General features: G+C 39.5%; 1 protein-coding gene across 4 annotated transcripts in view; it reads left to right on the top strand.

Annotated features, from left to right (window-relative positions):
• Positions 1 to 16,610, top strand: part of LOC146499583 (protein PHTF2) — a 51,534-nt gene that overhangs the window by 8,383 nt on the left and 26,541 nt on the right. For all 4 annotated transcript variants that reach the window (XM_085136948.1, XM_085136945.1, XM_085136946.1 and 1 more), the window contains one exon: positions 11,094 to 11,174. In XM_085136948.1, the coding sequence (XP_084993074.1) occupies positions 11,130 to 11,174 (45 nt within the window). In that variant the 5' untranslated portion in view covers positions 11,094 to 11,129. The remainder of the gene's footprint in view (positions 1 to 11,093; positions 11,175 to 16,610) is intronic.

Genomic DNA, 16,610 nt, shown 5'->3' with positions numbered 1-16,610 from the left:
CCTATGCACAGCTTAAATGTCGTACTACATGCTGCTGAGTTGTTGGAAGAATGCACGCTAGTACGTTTGCATTGGTTGCAAATACACAAACACAATGCCATAAAACACACGTTAACCTGTTAGCAATAAGTACCACACATGCAGGTCTGCATTTCAGCTGTACAGTCTCCACTCACATGTACAAATATGGTCACCTCTGGGTCCAAAACATGGTGTCAGCTGACAGTGAAACATCATCTGCCTCAACAGAGAGGCATGAAATCACAGTGGCTACCTTTTTATGTACAGTCTATGGTAACTATGCCAGTAGCCACCAATCATACAATAAAAACAAGATGCAGTAATAACTAATTATCTAGTGTAGCTACAACTGCTGTACAAAGTTAAGTCAACGGACATAATCTTTCTTTGAATAGTTTCTCCAGCTCTTAGCACTTGTATTTTAATGAAAGCCACTGTCCACAAAAAGACACGTAAAAGGCAAAGTGAACTAATAACATTAGTTTTTTTGTTTTGTTTATAGGCGTTGTGAATTTATTATTATTATTAGTAGTAGTAGTAGTAGTAGTAGTAGTAGATGTATGTATGCATTGTGTTTTATTCTGTTTTTGTTTGTTTCAGTGCAAATTTGATGAAGCATTCAAATGTCGGACATGCATATTAGATGATTCGAGTTTGCTTTCAAGTTGTGCCTAAGGCAGAAAAGCTGCTTACCTGAGGCATTTTGTATGAATATATCGCTTTATTTTATTGAAGCATAGTAATAATGCTCAGTGAAAATTGTACAAGGGAAACATGCAGATGCTTGGTCCTAAATTATGAACACACGAACGATCTATATGCGCATGTTACATTCTTCCTGTGGCTGTAGAATCAGGCTTATCAGTTGGAAGACAGGCGTGTTTTATGATTATTGCTCGCTTTGGTCTCTCTTTGAGGTATTTGTAGTTTATACCTCAATACTTACTGGGATGTAGAGCAGTACTGAAGGCTTTCCACTACTGAAAATTAACCTGAATCCTGCTTATGAGTTACTCTAGATGGATGTGTCATAAACATGAAATATTTTGTGGCAGATCTCAAATTTGGCAGACACAGTTTAAGCCAGATTTTAACTTCATGGCTTCTAGTATCTGAATGCATTTCTGATTGCTCTGATCAGTTTAATGGGCATCATTACACTCAATTATTTGTCCAAATAATGACATGTGAGGCTTGGCAGATGGATGGATTTCTGAATTGACTGGCTTGCAGTTTTGAGTTTTTCTCACATGAAGGGACTGAAGTTTAGCGTGTGGTTGTTTTGATATAATTAACTTATGTTTTGCATGTTGTTGAAGCCTAGTTGCAAAACTTAAAAACAGATGACACTGGCTGCGTCCTCTGACCACAAAGGCCCTTTTCTATGTTTAGAGCTGTAAATATAACTTCATTTAAAGCCTGTATATAAGTGAAACTGCTACAGACAACCAAGAAGCTGGGTTTTTTTTTATTGTTTGTTTTTTTTGGGTTTTTTTTTTTGGAAAATCTTGTTCATTTGATTTGTCTCGTCTAACAAACTGTTCAGCTTAAACAAACATCACAGTTAAATGTCCAATTTGCTGTCTGTTTATAAGGGTTTACGGTAGATCAACTGTAAGGTTGTTTGGTGTGACTTGAGATAGTCAGGAAATCACCCTACGATGAAAAACATCTCCTTGCTTCTTTGACTCTCTATTGCCGTCCGTGCAGCCTCATGTTTCCTGCAGGCATGCACACATGTGCCCTCTCACCCAGCCCAGAGAGGTAACCTACTCCCATCATGAAACATGAAGCACCCAGATAGGAGGAAAGCAGCTAGTGTTACACATCACAAGATACGAGACTTGTGAAGGAGGTCTCCTCCTGTGCTCATGTTTTCATTAGAGATCCCAAAGACACATGATCCGACTGTCAGTTTGTATTAGAAGTGAGTAGGATGGAAAAATGATGGAGTTTGTTTTATAATGCAGTTTTCTGTCTTGACTGAAGACCTGTCTAGTTATGATATTGTAAAACAAGCTCTGGGAACTGCTTTGCTAAAGGTCGGACCATGATGAGGCATTTTATAACCCTACCTGACCCTTTCAGTCATGTGTAGGTTTGTTTTCAAGTAGCAAAATTGGGGAAAAAGAAGCAGAATTTCTTGTCTTTTCCATTTCTTTTTGAGGTTTGAACAGCATTGAAGGCCACTAACCTGTTTAGTCTAACAGCCCATCGTTTTAAGCTCATAATTTTAGCTATGTAAGCTTTCCTTATATGCAGATAAAACCTCTTTCATGAACTCTTACTGCTACAAATGTAAAACCTGTGACTCATTTCAGCAGCATCCAAAACCTCCGATGTTAATTTGGTTTGATGAGGAAGTGAAATAATGTATACACTTGTATATGACAAGGATTAGGCAAGCATACACTGCACTTACTGACCGTAGCTGTTTTTTTTCTAGAGGAAATTTAGGGAACAAAACATTAAACAACATGTCAGTTTTGCCCAATATTGGACTCTTGAATCTGGCTTCCATTGCCTGTTGGTAAAGTTTTACTTTGCTATTTTCCCCCCAATGTTGAAAAGTGTCTTTCATTGGTTTAAACACTTTCAAATACTGTGAATAAGAAAAGTATATGTGTGCGTCATTGCTGCCAGGCACCTGCTGCACTGTTGCATCCTGTTTCAAATAAAGCTGTGAGCTCAAAGTTCAAACAAGTTAATAGTCCTCTATTTTCAGTCTTGTAGTGTCACTGCTTCTTTTGGCATAAGCTCATCGTATATGTCTTTAAAAATAAAAGGATATGCTCTAAAATTCAGGCAGGACTGGGCCTTAATGTTTGTTTTGTTTTTTTGCCTCAGCCTAACCAGTGTTTTTAAATGTGAAAATAGTGTACTCGGTCTAAAAATAACAGACTTAAATAGTGCGGATTTACTGTAATAGGCAGTGGTAGACAGTAACAGAGTTGCTGGACCACATTTACTTACATGAGACACAAACCACACTCTTGTAGGTGAAGGTTTCGTGTTTGATCCTTTCACAACTTGCTTTTTATGTGGACTCTCTCACTCTACATTTACTTACATCTGTCGGACTGATACATTAGACATTAAAGGGTTACCTACACAAACCAAAGCCCGGACTTTCATTATTACTTGCAGTGAGCATCAGCTCCACTGAGCTGCCCAACAAATGAGGTGAATGTGTCGCATTGAAAGAACCTAAATTTCTAGCTAAATTATTAACTGAGAAATATGTGATGAATAATGTTTTGTTTTTAATTTGAACACTATAAGTGACTTCCAATAATGTGAAATGTTCTGTGTGTGGTTGTCTCTGTGTCTTGCAGAGCAAATGAGTGTAACTGTGATGTGCCAGATTAAGTCAGAGGGTGGCAGGTTGTGTAACCAATTATGTAAAATGTTATGAGAACTATTATTAAAAAAAATAAAATAAAAAATCTGCCTCACATATATAACGTCCACTTGTAGTCACCACACCCTCACTCAGAACTTATGGAGCTCGTGTTTTCTTGGAAAATGCCAAAAAACAAATTTTTTGAGAGAGATGTTTTTATGCCTCTGGGTCAAAGACAGCTGTGGGTGGTGGGGTTTGTTTTTTGACCCTGATCATATAAACCTCGAGGAAGTTTCTTTAAGTATTTCACAGATATAACTTGGACTCAAGAATGAACTGATTAGATTCTCTAGGTTTACGTCATGATATTTCCATGTCACGATTACAAGTTGGTAATAAAAGGTCTGCACCATAAAACACATGTTCGGCCATAATTTAGCAACCCCATTAGCAGCTAGGTAGGAATTTAACACACATGCTAACTGGATGAATGCATAACATTTTTGTCTCAAAGGTCAACTTTCATTGTGACTTCATGGTCTTAGAAGTAGAAATTGTGACTGTTTCACATCTCGACAGGCACTTTACTGGAGACACTGCTCTCTGTTGCAAGTGGTGACTAGTTAACATTGGTTTTGAATGTTTTAGGAGTATTTAAACAACCAATGGTCAGGGTTAAACATTTGCCATACAAATAGTGCTTGTGTGTTTAAGATTACCATTATTTAAAAACCAAATGATGTTTTAAATGTCTGTGAAAAATCCTTCCCTTTGCACTGTGCTGATACGTACAAATGATGTCATACTTTGCCCAGTGTGGCTAACATCAGAAGCGCTATCACCCGCAGCCTTCCTTCCTGTCAGGCCAGTGTCCTCAGCCTTGTGCACGACGTGGTTACACATTTGCTTTTGTGGCTATATACCAGTGTTCGCTGAACACATACACCTGCTCACTTCTACATCAAAGAGTACTGCATGGTTGTGCAGCTTGTCTTACTTTTTTTACCTTGCATGTTTACAAGTTTCCATCACAGAAAGAGAGCGGGGTGCTGCCGTGTAGTAGGGCTAGTAGCAGGTGGAGTCATAACATGGCAGAACCAGCAGATAACTGCAGTTATACACAGTTAAATCAATTGCCTAGTATGTTTGTGCTTACTAGTAAGTTGCATCCCGTTTTTAAGTCTGCATATTTTTGATCTGGCCAGCTTGCATTAATCTGTAATCTGTATTCCCGTCCTCACACAAGTTCTGGGTAGTGACAGAAAATTAGATCATGGATACAAATATTGGAAATGACCTTCCTCCGAAGGGTGTCTGAGCTCTCCCTCAGAGATGGGGGTGAAGAGTTTTGTCATTTGGGAGGGATTCTAGGTAGAGCTGCTAGTCCTCTGCTTCAAAAAGTGGTGCGTTGGGGGTCTGACTATGATACCTCCTGAGATCAAATACGAGGAGGTCAGAACACACTGGAGTGGATGTGGCGGCAGAGAGGAAAGATTAGGCTTCGCTTAAATGGCTGCCTTCATGACCCAGCCCCAGATAAGCAGCAGATGTGTGGATGGAGACTTACTGACCACAAATCAACTTTATGATTTATCTATTACTGTCTGTTGTTAATATTAAAAGTAGAAACTTTGCAGGGCAAACATAATCCAAATCACACACAAATGTACAGACACAGTCCCTGGTTTTGATAATGGAAATACTTAATCTGTTTTAACATTATTGAGAAACATTTGAGATCCTAACCTCGCTGTGAAATTACGGTAGCTGGTGTCACATCCTCGTTGGTCAGTTATACTACCACAAACAAACAAAAGAAACGCACACAGATGCACACTCTGGCACTGATGCTCCGCTTTAACATACATCAAACTGCATCCAACCATTTCCTGCTCACAAAGAGATGCACAAACACACACAGCCGTGTCCTCAGCACAAGAGCCTCCTATAAACCGTGGCCTACATAATGCACTCTTTCTAACTTGACTGCACTCTCCCTCTTTCTTTTTCTAAATGGGTCAGTTCAGACAGACTGGTGCCCAGACAGATTTCGCAAGAGTCACTGCTGCATACACTGTGTGTATTTACTGTTAAAATTTCTAATCAGGAAAAATTAAAACCCTGAAATATCTAAGATGTTTACCCAACCCAACGAAGCCCTGTTTCTGTTTTTTTTTGTTTTGTTTTTTTGGAACATCTATAAATGCAGCCTCTTGTGACCATATATGTGTAATGATTGTGTGTGTTTCTGTTGTCTGGGCTCTGTTCCCTAAATACCCTTCAGGAAACCACAGTGTATTTTGGGAACGCTGCTAATGTGTAGTTTGGAAAAAAGCGTGTTAGGAAAGAGCTGTTTCTTCTTACTGTGTTTTCCAGCCAGAATAACAACCATGCAGCTCACACATAATCCTCTGTATGAAGCCGTGTTAGGCAATAATATGCGTCTCTGCTGGTGTTTTTTGTCTGATGCTGTTTGTGGATTGGTGCTGGCCTCAAGTGCCTGCTTTTCTTATCGCTGCCTCAACATGGGGAGGATTTGTGGCGTTAAAGCCGTCACACCGCTGTTTGTGCCCAGCTCCAGTAATGACAGGTGTCTGCCCGTTAGGTTAGAGTCTGTTTTTGTCTCTCTGCTCATGCTTACCACCGTCATTTTATGTTGTGCATTTTGAAAGTTTCTCATCACAGAAATTGTTAGTGGTTCTTGTTGACCCAGACCACAGCAACAAGACGTTTTTTTAATAGCATACTTGAGTGATGCGGCCTCAGAAACTCGTTTATTATGTAACATCAAATTGCAGAAGTTTGCTTGTGCATTTAAAAGTAGTGCTGCAAAAATCAGTTGAATAACCTTCAGTGCCCATTGCTCTACATCAACAGAAAAATGGGCACTCCCAAGTCCTTGTATCGACAGTTCAGGTTTCTGGTGGTGGTGTTGTAATTATTGCTGACAATGTCCATCCCTTTATGGCTACAGTGTACGGTTTGCTCGCCATTTTCCATCTAGTGAGCACGGGAGTTTCATATCATGAATGTGTAGCCAAACATACACCTGTGTGATGCTGTCATGTTAATATGGACCAAATCTCCAAGGACTGTTTCCAACACCTTGTTGAATCTCTGCCACAAAGCATAAAGCCAGTTTTAAAAGCAGAAGTAGGTCAACCTGGTATGAGCAAAGTTAAATTGAGTGTATTCCTGGTAAAATTAAACGGAATATACAGCTGACATGCTCGATTTCAGAAACCCAAACTTATTGTCTGTGAAGGTTCTCAGTCATCCAAGTCATCGTAGTCTAAGGAGCTTGGAAAGAAAAGCGTCTGGACTTCTTTAAGTTGCTTGAAGACATTTCACCTCTCACAATTGCTGCATGCAGAAGCTTCTTGGACGAGAGGTGAAATGTCTTCAAGCAACTTAAAGAAGTCCAGACGCTTTTCTTTCCAAGCTCCAACCTTATTGAGATTTTTTTTACTGTATAGCCTGTTTGTTTTTCACTCCAAGTTGTGACGATAGTTTGAGTCACCTATCATGCAGAAATTGAAAAACATTTGCTGCTTCTGCAAGGATTTCCTGTTTTGTCTGTTTTTATGTTGGTGTAACTAGAATATTTAAAGTGTGAAGACCTTTGATGTTCCAAAGAATCAACAGACAGACATCCTAACAACATACAGTATTATTATTATTGTAGATCTCATTTTACGTTGTGACTTTTGATGCAGTTGATAGTTATAATGCTGCGAATGGAAATCTCTGCTTCTGATTAATTAATTTATTATTAGCTAAACCTTTGAATGTCATTTCACTGATACGAAAATGATCTGCAGTTTTCCCAAACTGGACATGATGCTTTCTCTGTTTAATCCTCACACTCACATTAAAATGTGCACATGCGAATTTTAAGCTTACTCTTCTGTTTAAATCCTTAGTTTCATTTGTCCTTTTACCACTTCTATCGCGATCTCTCTGCTTTTAATTTAAGTTTTAATTGAAATGTCTTTACTGACACACTACATGTGTAACCACAGGGAATAAAACAGATAAATGAGCATAGAGCATGCTTTGTTGCTGCTTAAGTTAAAGGTAAAGCATGCATTTATTTATTTATTAATGCAATTTATATCAAATACAGTTTGGTGCAGCAGTAAGAGGGAGGAGTCAAGATTGTAAGTATAGACATTGCAAAAACAAAAACCTTTCTTCCTGTGTCTAAAAATGTCTTCAGCCCTCTGCTGCTGCACACACGTGTGCACACACACACACATGCGCATATCTTTCCAACAGTATAAGCAGTGTGCATGCAGCAGTTGTGGTGCAGGAACTTGTTTGTTTAGCTTTGAGTATTAGTCAGCTGGTGGTTTTGCAGTATTTCTGTGTGAGCTTGAAACCTTTCACAGTTGGCTCAAGTATAAAATTTTCTCACCTTCTTGCTTTTGAACTTTGGACGCTCACATTTTCACACACAAGTCTGGGTTCACCTAGCAATGGCTGCTTGGATGGCATAGACTTTGACGCACACAGTCAAGCCAATACACTTCTCTTTAAAGTAGCACCTTTATCATGCATTCAGCATTTGTGTTGTGGTTTCGCAGATGACAGATAAGCTATGGCGCTATCAAACACTATGTACTATGGTCTCTAACATGCATGTCTTACAAAATTGAATCATTAGTTCCATGTTTTATAATTGTCATTATATCTCTAAAAAGCAGGTGCGCATCAGAACATGCAGGGAACATAAGTAACCACACTGGAAACGATGACCAAAACACTCACTGGAAAATGTCAGGAATTGATTACCCTGCTGACTGAGGCTGACAGCACAGACAACCCTTCACATGCAAAGCAGGATGTTTTCACTTGGCTGCGTTGAAATTAAACGTTCCGTCTCATGTGCAAAGCTTGAGACGAGCGAGAAAAGCTTGTGCTAGAAAAACAGGAGAAATGGCAGCCCTTAGTTAGCTTTCTCAAAAAGCTGAAAAGCATATGTCTGCAGCCATGTTTGATTGAATTATATGATCTAATCCACGACTTAAGAAAAGCTGAGAGCAACTGCTACCCTGTGAGTCAGCCTGGCCTGCAGCCGATGCCCTCTGTCCCTCCCACTCACGCAGCAGGACAACGCTGTGCTTATGTAACAGAGAAGTAGAAAAGGGATACAAGGAGACTTAAGATAGAGGAAGGAAGAGAGGCTGAAAGAGAGAGGGCAAGAAAGAGAGGAGGAGAGCGGCTAACCGCATGCCTCCATGTTTTCCGCTTGACAGCTTTGCATTAACCACATTTTGTCCCCGTCTTCCCCTTCATCTCCATGAGTTATTTACTTATTAAAGTACTTGCACTTGTCATATTAATAAAATCGTCATGAAAATTTGATTAAAAAATTTTTATAGAGAGAAGTCAGAAACCCCCAGTAAGCTGATTTAAAATGGAATAACTTTTAATGAGAATGTGTCTGTAATCTTGTGCAGCATGCATCGGCATGTGCAATTACATCTTTTTGTTATATCAAGTGTCAAATGACTCTGAAGCTCAGGCTTATTGAAGCAGATCCAGCACTACTCTGCTTTAACCACAGCTAGCATGTTCTCATCACCTCCACCCATCTGTGGAGCGTGTTTCAGTGACGGCTTCCTGTAATATTGGCAGAGTGCACAGTGAAACTACAGCCAGGAAACTGTCATGGTTGTATGCTCTTCCCATCAGTGACTCAAATACTGACGATCAACTCAAAGTTGTAAAATTAATGGTTTGTTGCTGAGGTAGAGTGTCTCGAATAGAACAGTCAATGCAGTTTCATAAAACACCAAATCACAAAAACAGTAATGTCAGGCTACAATATTACAATTTCTTTGGACCTTGATTTTAAAAGGTCAACCAAATGCTAAAACTTTGATGTCATTCTTTTTGTCCATTTATTTATTTTAGACAAAAAAATGGCTGGAGCCCAGAACAGGAGGACTTAAATCACACATCCATAATTTGCTATCTGGATAAATTGTCAGCAACCGCCCCCGCCAAAATCCTCCATTGCCTCCACAAGGATAAAGTTTGTTGCTTATTGGATTGTGTTATTGAAAGCAGAGCTGTCAGTTCCTTCTCTGATTTCTGATTTGCGATTTCTTTCACATTTTGCATCGGCTCATTAAGATTGTGGGTGCAAACGCGTCAAAAAAGTAACAAGGCATCATGTATGATGTCAGGTTTCCTTTGTGCCTCTGAAAGTTGTGGGCTGTGCAGGAAAAATGTCCAGTTCCATAGTTTGTAGTTTGGTCTCCGCCCATGAGCTTTGGGTACAGTCCGAGAAAATGACATCATAGATAAAAGTGGTGGAAATGAGAGTCATCTGAAGAGCGTATGCAGCGTCCCTTAGGGATGAGGTGAGGAGCTCAAAGTAGAACTGCCACTCTGTATCAAAAATCAGAACCAGTTGTGATGATTCTTGCATCTGACTAGGAGCCCTCCCGGGCGCCTCCTAAGTGTTTTGGGCATTTCCTACTGGGGGAGTTAGAGACCCCAGTGAAGACCTAGAACACGGTTTCCGCATGGAAGAGCAGAAGAGGTGGCCGGGGAGAGAACAGTCTGGGCATCTCTGCTGAGATCCTTTCCCTTGTGATCCATACCAGAGAGATAGTAGAAGATGGATGGATGTAGTTAAAAGATGAACATAGTAACCCATTGGTTTGTGAAGTCTTGTGTTAAAGCCTCAACACACTGTTTCCCATCTGTGTTGTGGTTGTGTTTTTTTTTGTTTTTTTTTTAAAAAACTGGACATGACAAGTGAAGGAGAAACTGAAGGGAAGACCCTGACGCATAAGGGTAAAGCTTTATCAACTTGCTTTGACTCTACTGGGCACAGAATAATCATCACATTGTATTCAGTAAGACTTTAAACTCATTTCAAATTCAGTGTGGTGCTGTGTTCAGGCAAAGTTAACCACACCAAAGATGTGTCTTTGTCCAAATACTCACACGCACATTAATGATAAACACGTTCATAAATCCAACTATATGACATGTTGACATTTTGTAACCATCGGTGTGTATTCATGTGTGCTTGCATTGCGTTAAGGTGACATAAGTGTCCATTGGATTGCATGCCTGTGCATATGGGTGTGTGTAATGGGTGTTTGCGCCTATTTTTCCATTCATACACACCCAAACCACTGCAAGAAATCAGACAGCCACAACCAAACCGCTTCCACAGAAGTCTTGTTTTTGTGTGTGTGTGTGTGTGTGTGTTGGGGGGGGGGGATTCAAAAGGAATAACCAGCTCTAAACAAGAGTGTTTGTTTGTATTATAAGATGGGTGTCAAGGGAAACAACATTTAAAAAAAAAAAAAAAAGTGACTAGGCTTATTACTAAGGTGTGTTGTTCAGTGCATACATGTCTTGTGTTTGGACATGTTTAACATTAATTGGAGTACAGGTTAGACTTCCTGTTCAGATTTGTGTACAAGGAGAATCCATCACATCACTGTACATCCCTTATTTATCCTCTTAAAAGCCTCACTGAGATTAAAACAGTGCTTTTTAAGAGTGACCTGGTTCTATTAGACATGTCAGTGAGATTCGCTTTAACAATTGATTGTGGGAGGGGTGTGTTTAGTCCCCTCCCTCTTTTTATTTGTCACGACACACCTGCCTACCAGGTATAGACCTCAGTCCTCCTCTCCCTCTCCCCAGTACTCAGTCACTCACGCTGCGCTCTCTTCTCTCTCTCGCTGTGTGTTTTCAGTCTAAGATGCCCTAGGCGGTGAGGAGGGAAATGTAAATGGCTTCCAAAGTAAAAGATGCTGTGGTGTGGTACCAGAAAAAGGTAAGGCGCTGCATTTTAAAATCTGCATTTTTGTGTGTGTTTGGTTTCACACTATTGCTGTGCTTTTGTTTTTAAGTATATAACTATAATATTAAAATGAAAAACATATATTTAATATGACATTTTGACTTATGACTACCTCTGAAACTATGCTTTGATAGCACCATTAACCTTTTTATGCACTCTTACTAATACTAGTTTTACAAGTCTGCTTTTCATAGCGCCTTAGTTTAAAAAAAAAAAAAAGAAGAAGAAAAGGCTTTGACCTTTTATAAGCCCATTACATTAATTTTTTCCTTTTATTTCTCTAAATGACACTTTTTAAAGATTCATATTATCTTTGCACTACCTTGTGGCCTATAAAGAAGACTAATTTTTGCCCAGTGTGATTACTATTATTGTAATGATTGGGACTATGTTGCAATTTGCATTTTATAGACATCAATCATGCTTTCCCTTTGCATTGTAGAAGTGTCTGATTAAGGCATCGTCTGTGCATATTAAATTGTATTGATATTTTATACTTATGTGCCTCAGCTATGGTCTTTAAACCATAGCTGAGGCATAGCTGATTATAATGCTGAATATTATGAGCTGTCAGGTGGACCTCCTTTTCTGTAAGACTCTTTATAAAGTCTTTGCTTTATTCTATTCTTTGAATAATCTCCCACACATTTTGCAAGCTCTTACATGCTCGATAATGAAAAGCAGTCTGCTTTTACTGCACTTGGGAAATGCAGTTTCATTCACTTTACTCTAATTCTGCTCTCATCACTTGACATCTATTCTAAATTTTGTAGTTTAGAATTAGTAATGTAAATGTTAATAACACAAAAAAATAGGTGTAGTTCCCTTTTATTTCTTTACTTGCTTTTATTGATAACGACGCATCTTGTCCATGATTTTCTGAGTTTACAGAAGAGCAAACTGATCATCTTTTACAGAGAAATGCACAGTGATCTGGTAATGCTGACCAGTTTTGCTTATATTTGCAGTCATCCTGACTCTGACCCAGTAAAACACTGTTAATTAAGACATATTTGCCCCTTTTGCTGCAGTGATTTCTGACTTTCCTAGCATACATACAGACTGCAGTATATGTATATACTCAATAGGCGATCATACATTGTTCTTGCTCTGTGGCACACTCTGGGAGGAGTCGCTAAATCATTTAATTTCTCTTTTTAATAAAGAAATAAAGATAGTTTTACAAGACTTCTGACACTGAAGCGAGCAGACTCCTTCAGTAAACCATTTTGATAATGACTTCCTTGCTGCTGTCAGCAACGACATCGGGGTCGAGCCGTTCAGCAGCGCCTTCAGCCCGGCTGGTGTTGTGTGTCCTGTTGTTCCATAGTCTCAGATATCAGATCCTCTGTTGGACTCCAGCGCTGGTCCCCCTGCAGCTCTCAGCTTACACACTCATCTGCTCTCACAAACCTGACTGCCTGTTTTTCTTTTCTCTGCCCTCACTGCTGGCCTTTTTCTTTTGCCTTTTTCTCTTTTTGCTCACACCTGCCAGATGTAGAGATCAGAAGCTGGAATGAGAGCTCACAGAATATGACCCATCAGAAGTAACTTTAATGAAAGAACAACATTGAAAACACTTGCATGTGTAAATATATATGTTTTCAATCAAAACTGCATTTTTAAAAATGTTGTTTTATTACTTTAAGTTAAATTCTTTATTTTGTGTCTTAAATATAGGAAACGGTAAAGATTGCACAAACCCTACTTGGGTTGTTTTCAAACAGTTGTCTTGGCATTAGCTGATTAATCTGAGTTAAACGCAGAATGTTTTCTTTAAAAAAAACCCATTAAGCTCAATGCATTTCTTGGGTATTTGTTCATCATACGTCTGTGTTTTGTGTGTCTAGCAAAGCTTGTCTGGGCAAAGGCACACCAGTGACGACAGCCGCTGAGTCACAAATGACTAAACCTTTTTTTTAAGTGCCCTCGCACCTGTCCTCAGGGGACTTCTTTATCTAGCGTGTCTCATTTAGACAAGTTAAGAGGTTGTTTATTTTCTCAACTGAGTGAGAAAACGCACAAGAGATTAGATTTAACTTTTCTGCAAGCCGTGACCAGGATTTCAGTGTCTCACAAGAGACTGTTTCATTCGTCTGCATTAAATCTCTTAAGTGTTCTGTAAAATTGGACAACAGCACACCAGATAGATGAGTCTTGAGAGGCATAGAAGGGTCCACTGCACCTTATTATAATGTCTAGCTTGTCAGGAAAGGGTTTGATATCAGCAGCATTATGTAACCACCTGAAATCTTGCCAATCAAATCTTCTCTGCCCTCAGGGAAGAGTCATACTTCTCAGATCCAGCTTCACACAGTTGAATAATTTGTTTCCAAGTGAAAAGATTGGCTTTTTTGACACAGATGATCAAAAAATATATTTGTTCACTTGCCTCTGATGGCTTTTAGCACTGCAGATTCTGCAGTTTCATTATAGATGTTTGACATTTCTGATCCGTCACAGTATAGTTAAAACGTCAACAAACAAGTCACAGATTTAGATTTGGGCTGTTTTCAGTAGAGCTACTTTTTATCCAAGAACACTGGTGTTAAATTCTTGAAATGTTTCCTTTTTTTAATGCTGTGAGCTCCATAAATCTGATTAAATTCAGCCAAGATGATATAAAAGTGCACATTTATGCTTGCCAGGTGTGTTTTGTTTTATTTGGTTTAGTTTTTTGTGCTATATTTTTGCCTACTTTTAAATGTGTAAAACTGCAAAAATGGTTCACAATGCAATAAAAGACAGGGTCCAGTAACAGTTGAGTCTCACAAAGCTTATTCAGTGTATTCACATGAAGTTACATTTTATGTTGCAGAGAAAGTTTGAGATTGTCAAACCGGTCTGTTAAGGTTTCACAACTCGAGCTCTTCGGCCTCTAAACCCTTCAGGCAGTCTTATGTCAGAGTCACAGTGTATTTCTGACTGCTGTGCTGGGAGACCAGCTGTAAATAGACTCAGTGCCTTGTTTGTGTCGTGTCTGTTCTTTTCCTCACTGCCGTGCCACGCAAGCCCATATCACAGTGAAGGCACATGCACCGGAGCAGGCTATATCGGCCACAGCACCAGCCATACTTACTTTTTCTCTCTGACAGTTTGTTTGTTGTTACAAGATAGAAAGCGGTTCCATGTAGAAATTATTCAGCTTTAAATGTCTTGAATATTTTAAATGTGCCATGCATGTTGGTTTATGTTTGAGCTGAAAATGTTTAACTGTAATAAATTTAATTGTAGCTTGCGTGTGTGTATTTTGAGATGTGACGCAGTGTGTATTTTTGGAGGGCGTTTGTTGACTTCTCGAGATCAGAAAGTCTCATGTGAAGATTCACTGTGACCACACTTAGCAGTCACAGGTCTATATTTAGGAGATGAGAATTTTTCTGGATTATCTTGTCGCTTCCCTGTTGTAGTTTCTTGGTGCAACTCCTTGGACGTTTACATCTCCGAATATAATAAAAATCATCTGACCTTTACTGGGTTCTGAAACGAGGCATGACTTGGTAAATAATGGCATGGTGTATTGAGCCAAAATGCAGAAAGTGTGTGAAAAAGTTCACCCTCACTGTTTGCATAGGAATTAAGAGGGTAAGTAGCCGTTATTATGCTAAGTCAAATGCACCTGATTAAGTTATCATCAGCAAATCTGTAAAAGCAGAAGTAGTTTTAATTGTTGGTCTGCTGTCTATTAACATAACACAGAGGAGGACATCAGCAATGATCTCAAAAGTGATTGTTGCTGTGGTTATAAGGTCATTTCCAAAACAATTCCAAGCCCATCACTGTGCATTGAGAAGGATTATTCACAAGTGGAAAACATCCGAGACTCCAGCTTGTTCCAGCAGATTCACCCTGAGGTCACACTGTGCAATGTTTAAAACCCAAGAGGTCCATCTTGGACTCTGCAGGCCTGGGTTAGGAGGTTAAATGTTAAAGTTCATGACAGTACAATATTTTAAAAAGAACAAGTCACTGAGTTTGGAATGGCAGCTACTGCAAAAAAGCTTGTCCTCTCTAAAAAGGACATGATAGCACAGCTTAGGTTTGCAAAGTTTCATCTGAAAAAATCATGAGACTTCTGAAACAATGTCCTTTGAACAGATGAGCCCATAATGTACAGCACTATGTTTGGGGAAAACCAAACCCAGCATTTCAGCACAAACACCTCATACCAGCTGCAAAGCACGGTGGTGTGGGGGTGATGATTTGGGGTTTTGCAGCCACAGGACCTCGGCACCGTGCAGTCTTTGAGTCGACCATGAACTCCTCTGTATATAAGTATTCAAATGTGGGGCCGTCAGTCTAACAAGCTTGGGTCAGAATTGGGTCCTGCAACAGGACGATGATCCCAAGAACAGCTGAAAGAGAAAAGAAGCAAAGTCATGCAATGACTCAGTTAAAGTTCGGACTGTGAAGAAGAGCGGGCCAAAATTCATCAAAAGTCATACAGAAAAGATTGACTTCAAGTTATCACTGCTGAAGGTGATACTACTGGTTTTTGCGTCATAGATTGTACTTAATTTTTCCACATACTGCTTCTGCATCTTGGCTTAGTTTTTGCTAAATAAATAACGGCATTTGTTATGTTGGGTTGGAAAATCACCTTCTTAAGTAATGATAATCTTCATTTCTTTTCCTTCATTTGCTCCAAAGCAAAAAAGAAGAAGCAGCATTGATAGGTTTGTAGCATAAACCTATTCGCTGGAACGTTCAAGACAATTTACTACACCGCAAAAAGCAAGACACAAGTAGGCAAAGTTCTTCGTGTTACTCATGCATGAGGGAGACCTGCCTGGAGCCAAGTGTCGTTCCACCCACGTCAGACTCTCAGCCAGGTTCCCCATAGCACTCCTTTTATTGTGGTTACATGAATATGCATAGGTTCATTAACATATGACATTTCATATAGGTATATATGTGGACAAAGAATACCGTGTATGTGGGTGGGGGGGGGGGGGGGGTGTCAAGATGTGACCCTGTGAAGACTCTCCAAAGCTGGTGCCAGGAGTCTAGCGGTCCATCTGAACAAAAGGATCTTACACTTAAAACAGATATACGTGTGTTTGCTATACCATATATCAGCAAGAGAAGACACGACTTCTCCTAGGAGGTGTGTGATCTATGCCAGAACCCTCTGAAGAGGAGTGAACGCACTCCCCACAGAGTTGTTACAGACCTCCTAGGATGAGACATTCTTTCAATCTACAAATGGTTATATACTTCTAAGCATATATAAATATATATTTCTAGGCATAAATGACAATCCAACAATACAAATCTAACAAGCATATTGTTCTTTTGAAATGTCCTTCATGTGTTTCTGGCAGCCAAATTAAAGTTTTCCTATCTGACACACATGCACGTACACACCTGTCTGAGCAGAAAATAAACCTTACACGCAGACTACAGGGA

Source organism: Neolamprologus multifasciatus, chromosome 17 (assembly GCF_963576455.1).
Source record: "Neolamprologus multifasciatus chromosome 17, fNeoMul1.2, whole genome shotgun sequence".
Lineage (NCBI taxonomy): Eukaryota > Metazoa > Chordata > Actinopteri > Cichliformes > Cichlidae > Neolamprologus > Neolamprologus multifasciatus.
This window is presented reverse-complemented; position numbering and strand designations above follow the sequence as displayed.